The 10,339-nt window shown below is 43.4% G+C and overlaps 1 protein-coding gene across 4 annotated transcripts; it reads left to right on the top strand.

Moving 5' to 3' along the window:
- Positions 1–2,484: 2,484 nt before the first annotated feature.
- Phf24 (PHD finger protein 24) lies at positions 2,485–9,279 on the top strand. Of its 4 annotated transcripts, XM_077108646.1 has the most exons (8): positions 2,485–2,532; positions 2,644–2,862; positions 3,438–3,623; positions 7,141–7,219; positions 7,746–7,951; positions 8,299–8,459; positions 8,756–8,851; positions 9,183–9,279. In XM_077108646.1, the coding sequence occupies exons 1-8, from the start codon at positions 2,485–2,487 to the stop codon at positions 9,277–9,279; spliced, it is 1,092 nt and encodes a 363-aa protein (XP_076964761.1). The 4 variants fall into 4 exon arrangements, with proteins under 4 accessions (XP_076964761.1, XP_076964760.1, XP_076964759.1 ...); XM_077108645.1 differs by having other exon boundaries at positions 2,485–2,862; XM_077108644.1 differs by having other exon boundaries at positions 2,485–2,862; positions 8,753–8,851.
- The last annotated feature ends 1,060 nt before the right edge of the window (positions 9,280–10,339 follow it).

Below are 10,339 nucleotides of genomic sequence, written 5' to 3'. Positions count from 1 at the left end.
TGACTTTCCCAGGGAAGTTATACTTGAGCTGAGCTGGACAGATAAATAGGCACTAATGGGACAGGGTATTCAAAGGTTCCCCAAAACAGAGGGAGCATGGCAAATAAAGGGTAGTATGATTGGAACATAGAGGAAAAAAGAAGGGAGGGGCTGGGGTTGTGACTCAGTGGTAGAGAGCTTACCTAGCATATGTGAGGTACTAGATTTTATCCTCAGCATCTCATAAAAATAAATAAATAAAATAAAGGCATTGTGTCCATCTACAGCTAAAAAATAAATAAAAATAAATTACAAAAAGAAGAGAGCTCAAACTGTACAGAGCCTCACGGGCCATGGTAAAGGGGTAGATTTAGGGGACCTTTCCTAAAAGCTATAGAAAGCCATTGAAAAAATTTAATCAGGAATAAGATGGCACCTGTATGTCCTAGGGATAGCTTTATTTCAACCTGCACAGAATCCAACTTACTATTTTCTGCTTTCTGTAACTGATACTACCACTCTTCTCACTACTCAATTTAAGCTACATTCTCTTCCTTTATCCTTCATCTAATCAGTTATCTAATCAGTGATTTATCCCTAACTTTCCTTAATTCTGTTTCCATGGTAATAAATACACTTGGTATCCTACTGTCATAATTTCAGTTTAAGCCCTCTACCTCTTGTCTGGACAATAGCCTTCTAATTGCTTCCTCCTCTCCTACCTATTGTTATCTTTTTCCCCAAACAAGCAAGTGAACTTCTTACTCATCCCTTAAGGTCCACTGTGACCCCTAGTACTATGAGCTTACCCTCTTTTAGATATTCCCAGTGTTTTATTTGACTTCTTTGAATTTTGGTATTAAATAGATCAAGTGGTAAAATGCTGTTCTCCTTTTACTGTTTCCTATGATGAGCAGTTCATGCCTTGTCCTAATACTACTTAATAAGCCTCCATTATAATGGATTGAGGGCAAATCTAAAATGGACTCTGCTCCACTTAGAACAAGTATTCTCCAGCTGAATTCCACTAAGGTTCCTTAGACTAGGAGGTGGCAGACCAGCTTTGCAATGTGCCATATCATGTCCTTACTTTCCAGTGCTATACACCGTCCGGCAGAGAAGGTCAGAAATAACATTTCTTTTTTAAAGGATTTGGACCTTTCTTGCACAGTTCAGAAAAAAGCTGGGCCCAGTGGTGCACACCTGTAATCCCAGCAACTCAAGAAGCTGAGGCAGGAGGTTTGCAAGTTCAAAGCCAGCTCAACAATTTATCGAGGTCCTAAGCAACTTAGTGAGACTGTCACTAAATAAAAAATTAAAAGGTCTAGGGATGTGGCTCAGGGGTTAAGCACCCCTGGGTTCAATTCCTGGTACGGAGAGAAAAAAAAAACAGTTCAGAAAAAAAGCTGAAAATGTGGGAATGACATTAATGAAGTCTTAGAAGAGTGGAAAATATTGTAGAGCCTATAATAGACCAAATTATGAGATAAACAAAGAGATCCACAAAAAGACAGCTACAAATTAGAAGGGCAGAGGAGCATTTTTGATCTTTACCACATGCATAGGGATGGCAGAGTTTCCTGATTACCTGATTCAGGAGTCTTCTAACAATAGGAGTTCATTCACTGGTTAATACATAGTGGGCATTTCATGAGGACTATCCCTGGATGGATTGTGTACCACACTTATTGGAGGCAGTTTTCTTCAGTCTGAATATGTTATACAAGTATGCTTTGAGCCTTGAGTCTTCTTGTGGAATAGGGGAGAAACCTGAGTTCTGAAGTCTCCAATCATCTCAAAGTATAGAGGACTGGGACTCCTGGACAAATTTGCTTTAGCATATGAAGGAAGATGGAGATATTATTTCATATATTAGAGTACTTTCCACTTTACTAAGCACTGTTAACCTATTTTATTACATTATCCTTATGACAGCCACGAAAAAGGGCCAGTAAGAAGTAAAACATCCTCTGACTCCCTTTTTTTTAATCCTTTTTTTTCTTGGTACCAGGGATTGACCCCAGGGGTATTCAGTCACTGAGTCACATACCCAGCCCTTTTTTAAAAAATGTTGTTTAATTGTTGATAGACTTTATTTTATTAACTTATTTATATGTGGTGCCCAGAATTGAACCCAGTGTCTCATACGTGCTAGGCAAGCACTCTACCACTGAGCTACAACTCCAGCCCCCAGCCCTTTTTATATTTTATTTGAGACAGGATCTCTAAGTTGTTTAGGGCCTTCCTAATTTTCTGAGGCTAGCCTCAAACTTTCAATCCTCCTGTCTAAACCTCCTGAGTGGCTGAGATTCCAGGCATGTGCCACCACACCTGGCTCCTCTGACTCCTTAACACATACTCTCTCCATTCTTCAATGCTGCTGAGTCTATAAGAGGGGAACACCATTTAATAACAGTCAGTGCTTCAATAATAGTTGAAAGAGATTGGCCTAACATGTTCAGCCATTGACTGAGTCTGTTCCCTCTGCTTTTTGTCCACAGAACCATGGGGGTGTTGATGTCCAAGCGACAGACAGTAGAACAGGTACAGAAAGTGAGCCTGGCTGTGTCTGCCTTCAAGGATGGGCTGCGGGACAGGCCTTCCCTCCGACGCACGGGTGAGCTACCAGGGTCTCGTCGTGGCACTGTAGAGGGCTCTGTACAGGAGGTGCTGGAAGATAAAGAAGCAGAGGCAGGCACCCCAGTGGTCCAGGAAGAGAGCAGTGTCAACCGTGCAGCCTGGGAACGGCTACGAGACGGACGTGGAGTGGAGCCTGAGGAGTTTGACAGGACCAATCGATTCACACCCCCTGCCTTCATCCGCCCCACTCGGAAGCTGGATGATGACAAGCCTCCAGATATCTGCTTGGAGCCCAGAGAGCCTGTGAGTGTTTAGTTAGAGCAGGGTTATTCAGTCTTACTCTTTCTGATGACCAAGGAGCAGAACAAAGAGATATGAGTTATGAATGTGGTTGAGATAAGACTCAAAAACAGAAGGATGGAGCTGAGTTCAGAACAATCTTTTTAATTTTTTTCCATAAGAATAAAATTATTAGTTTAGTACTAATCCCTATAGGAAGCATTTAGAAATTTGGGAGGAGGGAGTTAGGGTATATCACAATGACTGGGAGTTCCTACTGGTGTTTGGTGCCAAAATCAGGATACTAAATGTCCTGCAGTGCCTTGGACAATCACTCATAATGGATTGTTCTCTCCAAAGAGGCTAATAGCATTCCTGTTCAAAAACATAGTCACAAAGGTCTGAGCATCTAGAAGAGACTCCTGGTTCTTGTCTATCAGGAAGACAGCTCTGTCACCTTACAGGGGCTTCAGTTGGAATTGATCCTCTAGGCTGCTTCAGAGACTCAGCCCCCATGCAGGTAGCTCTGTGCTTAATGGCCATAGGATCTTGCTGCCTGAACTTTCACATCCCTATTCATTCCTGCCATCTTTTCCCAGATTGTCAACGATGAGATGTGTGATATCTGTGAGGTCTGGACAGCTGAGAGCCTCTTCCCGTGCCGGGTCTGCACCAGGGTTTTCCATGATGGCTGCCTGCGCCGTATGGGCTACATCCAAGGAGACAGTGCAGCAGAAGTGACTGAGATGGCCCACACAGAAACAGGCTGGAGCTGCCACTACTGTGTGAGCCTGAACTGCAAGGACAGTGAGCTGTTGTATAGAAGAGGACTTGGCACTTTCTTTGAAAACCCAATCTTATAATGCATGTTTCTAGGCAGTGACCTGAAGGGTTTTCTAATAGTACATACAAGCAAGAGTCCTAGAGCTAGGATGGGTTTTCAGGATTTTCAACATTTGGGGTTAGGGTGTTCTTTGTTGTGGGAGCTAGATGCACTATAGTATGTTTAACAGCATCTCTGGCTTCTATTTCACTAGATGCCAGTAGCACATGCCCCTCATTGTGACAACCAAAAATGTGTCCTGGAGGAAGCAAAATCACCCCTTTTTGAGAACCATGGAGCTGGGGGTGGACTGATAGAACGAGACTAATTACTCAAAAGTAATATTGCCTAAAGCAATGCTTCCTCTAATAGTTTGTAGTTGTCATTTATTGTACTCACCTGAACATCAACCTGAGATCCTAAGCAACTTGCTTCCAAAAGGAATAGATTCCATTACAGTAAAACTCCTTAGTCCTATGATCCTTACTTGACCAACTACCTGGCTCTTAGAAGCATTTGTTCTTCATCTCTGAAGTGGTGGTTATGTGAATTAAATAACAAAGCTCTATTGATTCAGAACTTTGCAAATTATAACAAATGTCTTCCAACTTTCAATGGACAGAATCTGAGGTTTCCATTAAAAGCCATATTCACGTCCATTTCTCACCACACCTGAATGGAGTTCAACTCTTATACATTGCGCTGCATATATCTTCATTATTCTCTTATTTCAGAGTAAGAAGCATTGGATGATTACCCTCTTCCTGCTGCCTAGAAGAAAACAGAGATCTGCCACTTTCTCTTTCTCTATGGCTTGTCTATAAAATGGATTATAGAACAGTTATGTCCAGCTACTTAAACACCTTCCCCACTAGAGTATGCCACAGCAGACCCAGCTTTACGAATAACCTTCCCTAGTACCATTTTCCACCCCTTGAGATTCCATTCTTTTTGCCCAGAAACTCTGCTTTGCAGTGTGCTGCTGGCATGGGACTGAGTTGAAGGTGTCTCCAGCCTACTACCAGGAATGCCCTGCTCCCTTCCTAATTTTCTGTCACAGTCCTACCAACATTATCACCACTCTCCACCAGGCTTTCTACAAAGGCCTCTTCCAAGTTTATCCCTTCTTTGCTTATCTCTCAGCCAAGCTTCTTAAAAGAACTTCATCATCTCCTTGTGGTTCCTGAGTCACCCTCAATCTTGACTTCTTCATCTATCATCCTGCTGAATTGGCTCTTCCTAAGATTACCAGTGATCTCTTCATTGTCAAGTCTCATAACCTTTTCTCAGGCATCTTATTTGATCTTTTTGAAGTATTTAGTGCTTATTTCCCTCACTTTCTTAGGGTTTGAGTATGGTTTGTGGGAATTATTATTAGCTATGGAAACTAGAAAAGATAGAAACTCAATAAAATCTCCCCACAATTGTATTACCATTGTTAAGATGACCTCCTACATTGTATGGCTCTCTTTGCCTAGTTTCCAGTACCATCTTCTCTACTGATTCTCCTGCAGCCTTTTTCTCAGACAATTCTTTCTCAATATCTTTAGTTTTTGTCTCAGTCTTAAATGCTAGTGTGTCTCACAGTCCTATTGCTAACACTCTCCTTTTCTCACTGTACTCTTTCTTTCTCTTTGGGTGACTTCATCCTATTGAAACACTAACAACTCCCATATCTGTGTGTCCAGACTTAAATTTCCTGTTGCTTGAACTTATCCATCTTGATGTCTCACAAGTACTTCATGCTCAACATGCCCTCAAATGAACTCATCTTTCTACCCAAACCTGCCCTTCCTCCATTCCTTATCTCATCCCCCAATTTAGTCCTCGCTCATTTTTTCCATCATAGTTCATATCTAGTAAGTCACCAAGCTCTGTTGACTCTACCTCTAATATCTCTCACACGCCTCCCCCTTCTCTTTTCTTATGTATGAGTTTAACCACTCAATCATTTCTTACCTGTATTATTGCAATAGCCACCTAACTGCTTTGCATGCCTCCAGACTTTGCCCATCTAATTCATTTTCCCACAGCAATCAAAGATTTGAACATGGCACTTTCCTTTGGTGCCTCCCCTCTTTCCTTTTCCTTTTAGAACAAAGACCTTTGAGAGGCTTGAGAGGCTCAATCAAGGGAGTTTCAGATGCTTTATAGTCAAACTACCTCTTTTCCTTGCACCCCACCCCCTCACACATATACTCTCTGACTATCTCACAGTGTTGCATACATACTGTGGTGGTGCCTAGCATATATGAGATGCTCAATAAGTGTTTATTGAAAAACTGGTTTCTTTATGAAATCCACAAATGAATATTAATGAAATAACTGCTTCTGTTCTTTGCTGGCATTTTAGGGGGGAATTGATCTTCTGTTAAAATCTTAGATAATTTTAAGGACTTGATAGTTATAATAACAAACAAGAGCTGGGCACAGTGGCACATGCCTGTAATTCCAGTGGCTAGAGAGGCTGAGTCAGGAGGATCGTGAGTTCAGAGCCAGCCTTAGCAAAAGCGAAGTGCTAAGCAACCCAGTGAGACCCTGTCTCTAAATAAAATACAAAATAGGGCTGGGGATATGGCTCAGTAGTTGAATGCCCCTGAGTTCAATCCCCGGTATCCCCCGTCCAAAAAAAAGAAAAAAGAAAGAAAGAAAAAAAGTCAGGTACAGTGGTGCACACCTGTAATCCCAGCGGCTCAGGAGGTAGAGGCAGGAAGATGATGAGTTCAAAGCCAGCCTCAGCAAAAGCAAGGCACTAAGCAACTCAGTGAGACCCTGTCTCTGCATAAAATACAAAAAGAGCTGAGGATGTGGTTCAGTGGTTGAGTACCCCTGAGTTTAATCCCTGGTACCAAATAATAATAATAACAAACAAAATATCAATGCTTGTTTGGAATTAAAACTTATGTGTCACCACAAAAAAATTCATTTAGTTTTAGGAATCTTTTGTCATAATGGCATCTCTTTTAAAACCATTCCAGATTCATTTAAAGCAATATAATCCACTAGGATCAGAGCTAGAATTAATTTTTTTGCTAAAATATTATTTGGGCACAACCTAACACAGAAGTTAGATAAATAAAATGTATAAAGTTGGAGCTGCTCTCTTTGAGGAGCACAGGGATTTATAACTGTGCTCTCTCATTAGCCTCTTTATCCCCTGCAGCACCTTTCTAAGGTACTTTCAAGAAACCCTGAGGTTAGCTCAGTAAATAATTTGAAAGCTAATATTTTAGTAAAGGGGACTCAGTAAAAGTCAGGACATCTGGATTCTGAAGAAAATTCTGCCCCAGAGTTAGCCAACTCTGAGAAAGTTCTTTCCCCTTCCTGGGACCTCAATCTCTTTGATTTATAATGGGAAGCAGGAATTAGGTAATCTTGGATTGCCTTCCAGTTGAAATACTATTTCTGTTCCTCTTGATCCTTAGTATTTCTTTCTTACTGGCCTATATGGCCACTGACTCAGCTTTTCTTTTTTTCAGGACAATCTCAACTTGCTGCTTACTGAGGAAGAAATGTACAGCCTAACAGAGACCTTTCAGCAGTGTAAAGTCATCCCTGGTAAGGCTGGCCAGTGCTACCAGGAGGAATAAGGGCCAAATTTCTTCTTCATCCTTTCTAGGATGAGCCATGCATGAATAGAGTGTTCTGGGATTCAGGAGATAGGAGGTAAATGGGTTCTTGTTCCTGAGTTGTTGGCCAGCAGAGGCACCCACCCCAGCATAACCTGAACTAACCTGGCTATGAGAAGCAAAGACTTAACAAGACCTGTGGCTGGGGGGCACTAAGGACATCCTAGAAATAAGTGGAGATGCCCAAGGCTGAGTAAGGGTGGGTATGACTAGCAAGAGGTGCCTCCTATGGCCAGGCATGGTGATACATACCTATAATCCCAGCTCTTCAGGAAGCTGAAGAAAGTATTGCAGGTTTGAGGCCAGCCAGAACAACTTAGTGAGACCCTGTCTCAAAATTTTTAAAAAGCTGAGGATGTGGCTCAGTGGTAGAGCATTTCCCTAGTATGTGTGAGGCCCTGGATTCAATCCCAAATACAGAAAAAAAAAAAAAAAAAAAGAGCTGCCTCCCACAGATTGCTCCCTGACGCTGGAGGACTTTCTTCGCTACCGCCACCAAGCAGCGAAGCGGGGGGACAGTGACAGGGCACTGAGTGACGAGCAAGAGGAGCAGGCAGCCCGCCAGTTTGCAGCCATGGACCCTGAACATCGAGGCCACATAGAGTGGCCTGACTTCTTGTCCCATGAATCCCTACTACTCCTGCAGCAATTGCGTCCCCAGGTGAGGGGCAGCTGGGATGAATTTCCATGGGATATTGGGTGACAGAGGTCTGGAAAGCATTCTGGGCAGGTTGGGGGAATACTGGATACTGTCTGAGCAGGAACCAATATCAGGAATGTATTCAGGTTCCATCTAGTGACAGATGATAAGTGCCCAGACTGGAGAAACTGCCCCAGAAAGATTGGTTTACACTGAGCTCCCTTAAAAATGTTTGTTCTACCAGAAAGGCTCTAGAAACTTCCAAGGGAGATTGTAAAGGTTAGGTAATGGGAGTAGGATTCTCTGTGGCTTGACAGTTTATAAGATATTTTCATCTCCAAGATCTTAATGTGTCTCTTCTTCCCCAGAATTCACTGTTGAGGCTTCTGACAGTCAAGGAGCGGGAACGAGCCCGAGCCACCTTCCTGGCACGGGGCAGCGGGAACACCATCAGTGAGGCAGAGTGCCGCTGGGCCCAGCACTCTTGGTTCTGCAAACGCCTCATAGAGGCTCCTTCTTGTGGTGTGAGGTCTGCTGCTTTCCAGTCTCTGCCCCCATTTAGTCTTCCTTCTCTTTTTTCCCATACCAGTGGCCCTTGGTGTGAAAGGTACCTTCCTGCTAGTCCTACCAAAAGCCGGGAGAGGATCCTCCTATGCATTAGGCAGAGGATTGTTTTTCCTGTTGGCCAGTTCACAGGGTGAACTGTGTTGCCATATGTCAGAAAAGCATGATGAGGCATATCCAGAGCCATGGGTTCACCAGAGTTTGGGAGCAGTCAGGCCTTTCACTATTCTACTCCTAACCACATGTGCTTATGCCTAGCAGTATCAGCCACGTGGGTCCCCTAGCAGACAGCAGCCCCGCCAGCAGCAGTGGCAAAAGTCAGGATAAGCCCCTACTACCTGCAGAGCACGAGTCCAGGTGAGTAGAACCTCCTTACCTAGCTTTCTCTACCCTCCCCTCCTTAATACACATATATAAGTAAGAGAGAGCATCACCCACAGTTACTGAAGAATAGCAAATGCCTCCTCCACAGGCATCAGACCCCAGAAGTACACATTTGACCCCAGTTCTCTAGACCCAGCCAGCCCATCTGCTGATTTGGTAGCGCAGTCAGACATGAAAGGCATGAGACTTGGCTTTCCTGAATTTTGTCTAGCTTAAGCCATGCTCCCATTGGGATCAGGTCTTGTGAGCCTTTGGGTTCTGCATCAAGCCTCATGAGCCTATTCTTTATTTATGTCTACTGCAGATCTGTGGACTGGCCCACCTTCCTGCGAGAGAATGCTGTCTACATCTTGGCTGCTCGCCCTAATAGTGCAGCCATCCACCTGAAACCCCCAGGATAGCATGGCACAGAGAAGTTTTGGTTCAGGAGCACTGGCATCTTCTCCCTTCTTCCCTTTTCCTCTTCCTTCCACCAAATTCTGGCTCTGAGACTCATGGGAATTGGGCACTGCCAGCATCTTAATTTGATATTAAGCTTTATGGCACTGAAATCACCATTCCCCTCACAACAGAGGCAGTTAGTACATTGCCACAGGGAAAATCCTTGAGAATTGTGGCAGCATCCACTCCTGGACCATCCCCTGTCCTCACATCATAGACTGGACTTGCCACCATATGCATACAAGTGTGCACATGCACATATAGTCACACACATGGATATCAGTCAAGCTGGTTCTTTTTATTTGAAAAAGGATCAGATTCCTTTTGTGAAACCCCTGGTGTGGATGAAAGGTGTCTACTCATCTCTTCTATTGTCCAGTTCTGATTTTCAATAGGCAAAACTCTGGCCAAGTGATTATTAACAAGGGAGCATATCAGATTCACTTTACCTCCTGAGGATACTGAGAGGCCCTCTCTGCCCACATTGAAAACCCCTTCTGTGGTGAGCCGATGTTACTAGTAGGTATCTGTTATGTCCCTGAGTATGGTGAAGATGGAAAAAATGGTTCAAAACTACCACTTCAGTTTAACCCATTATTTATTTAGATTCTAATTCTTTGAGACAGATAAGGTAACTGCTTGTGAGATCCTGGCTGTAAAAGAGGGAGACAGCCTCTCCCGGAGACCCAGAATTCTAGGAATCTCACAGCCAGGTCATCCAAATCCAAAAAAGTCTTTATCAGAATGGTAAAAACCCAATGTGAGTCTTCCTGGCCCCCATTTTTCAGATTGTTAGCACATGGCCTAAAACCCAAGGAACCTGAATGGAACAAATATGCTGGCAGGAATCACAACCCTCTGTGTTAAATGCCTCACCCAAGTCAGCTATCACAGAGACCAATGAAGACAAGGTCTGCAGGGAAGAGGAAAGGAGAAGGCTCATTCTTTTCCATTGTTCCAGCTCAACCATAGCCCTAGAAAAGTGTGCCTTTGTGTGAAGAACAGAGCCAGCCTCTTTCC

The sequence above is a fragment of the Callospermophilus lateralis genome, chromosome 2, assembly GCF_048772815.1.
Source record: "Callospermophilus lateralis isolate mCalLat2 chromosome 2, mCalLat2.hap1, whole genome shotgun sequence".
Lineage (NCBI taxonomy): Eukaryota > Metazoa > Chordata > Mammalia > Rodentia > Sciuridae > Callospermophilus > Callospermophilus lateralis.
The sequence above is the reverse complement of the archived record's forward strand: the minus strand, read 5'-3'. Positions and strand labels throughout refer to the sequence as shown.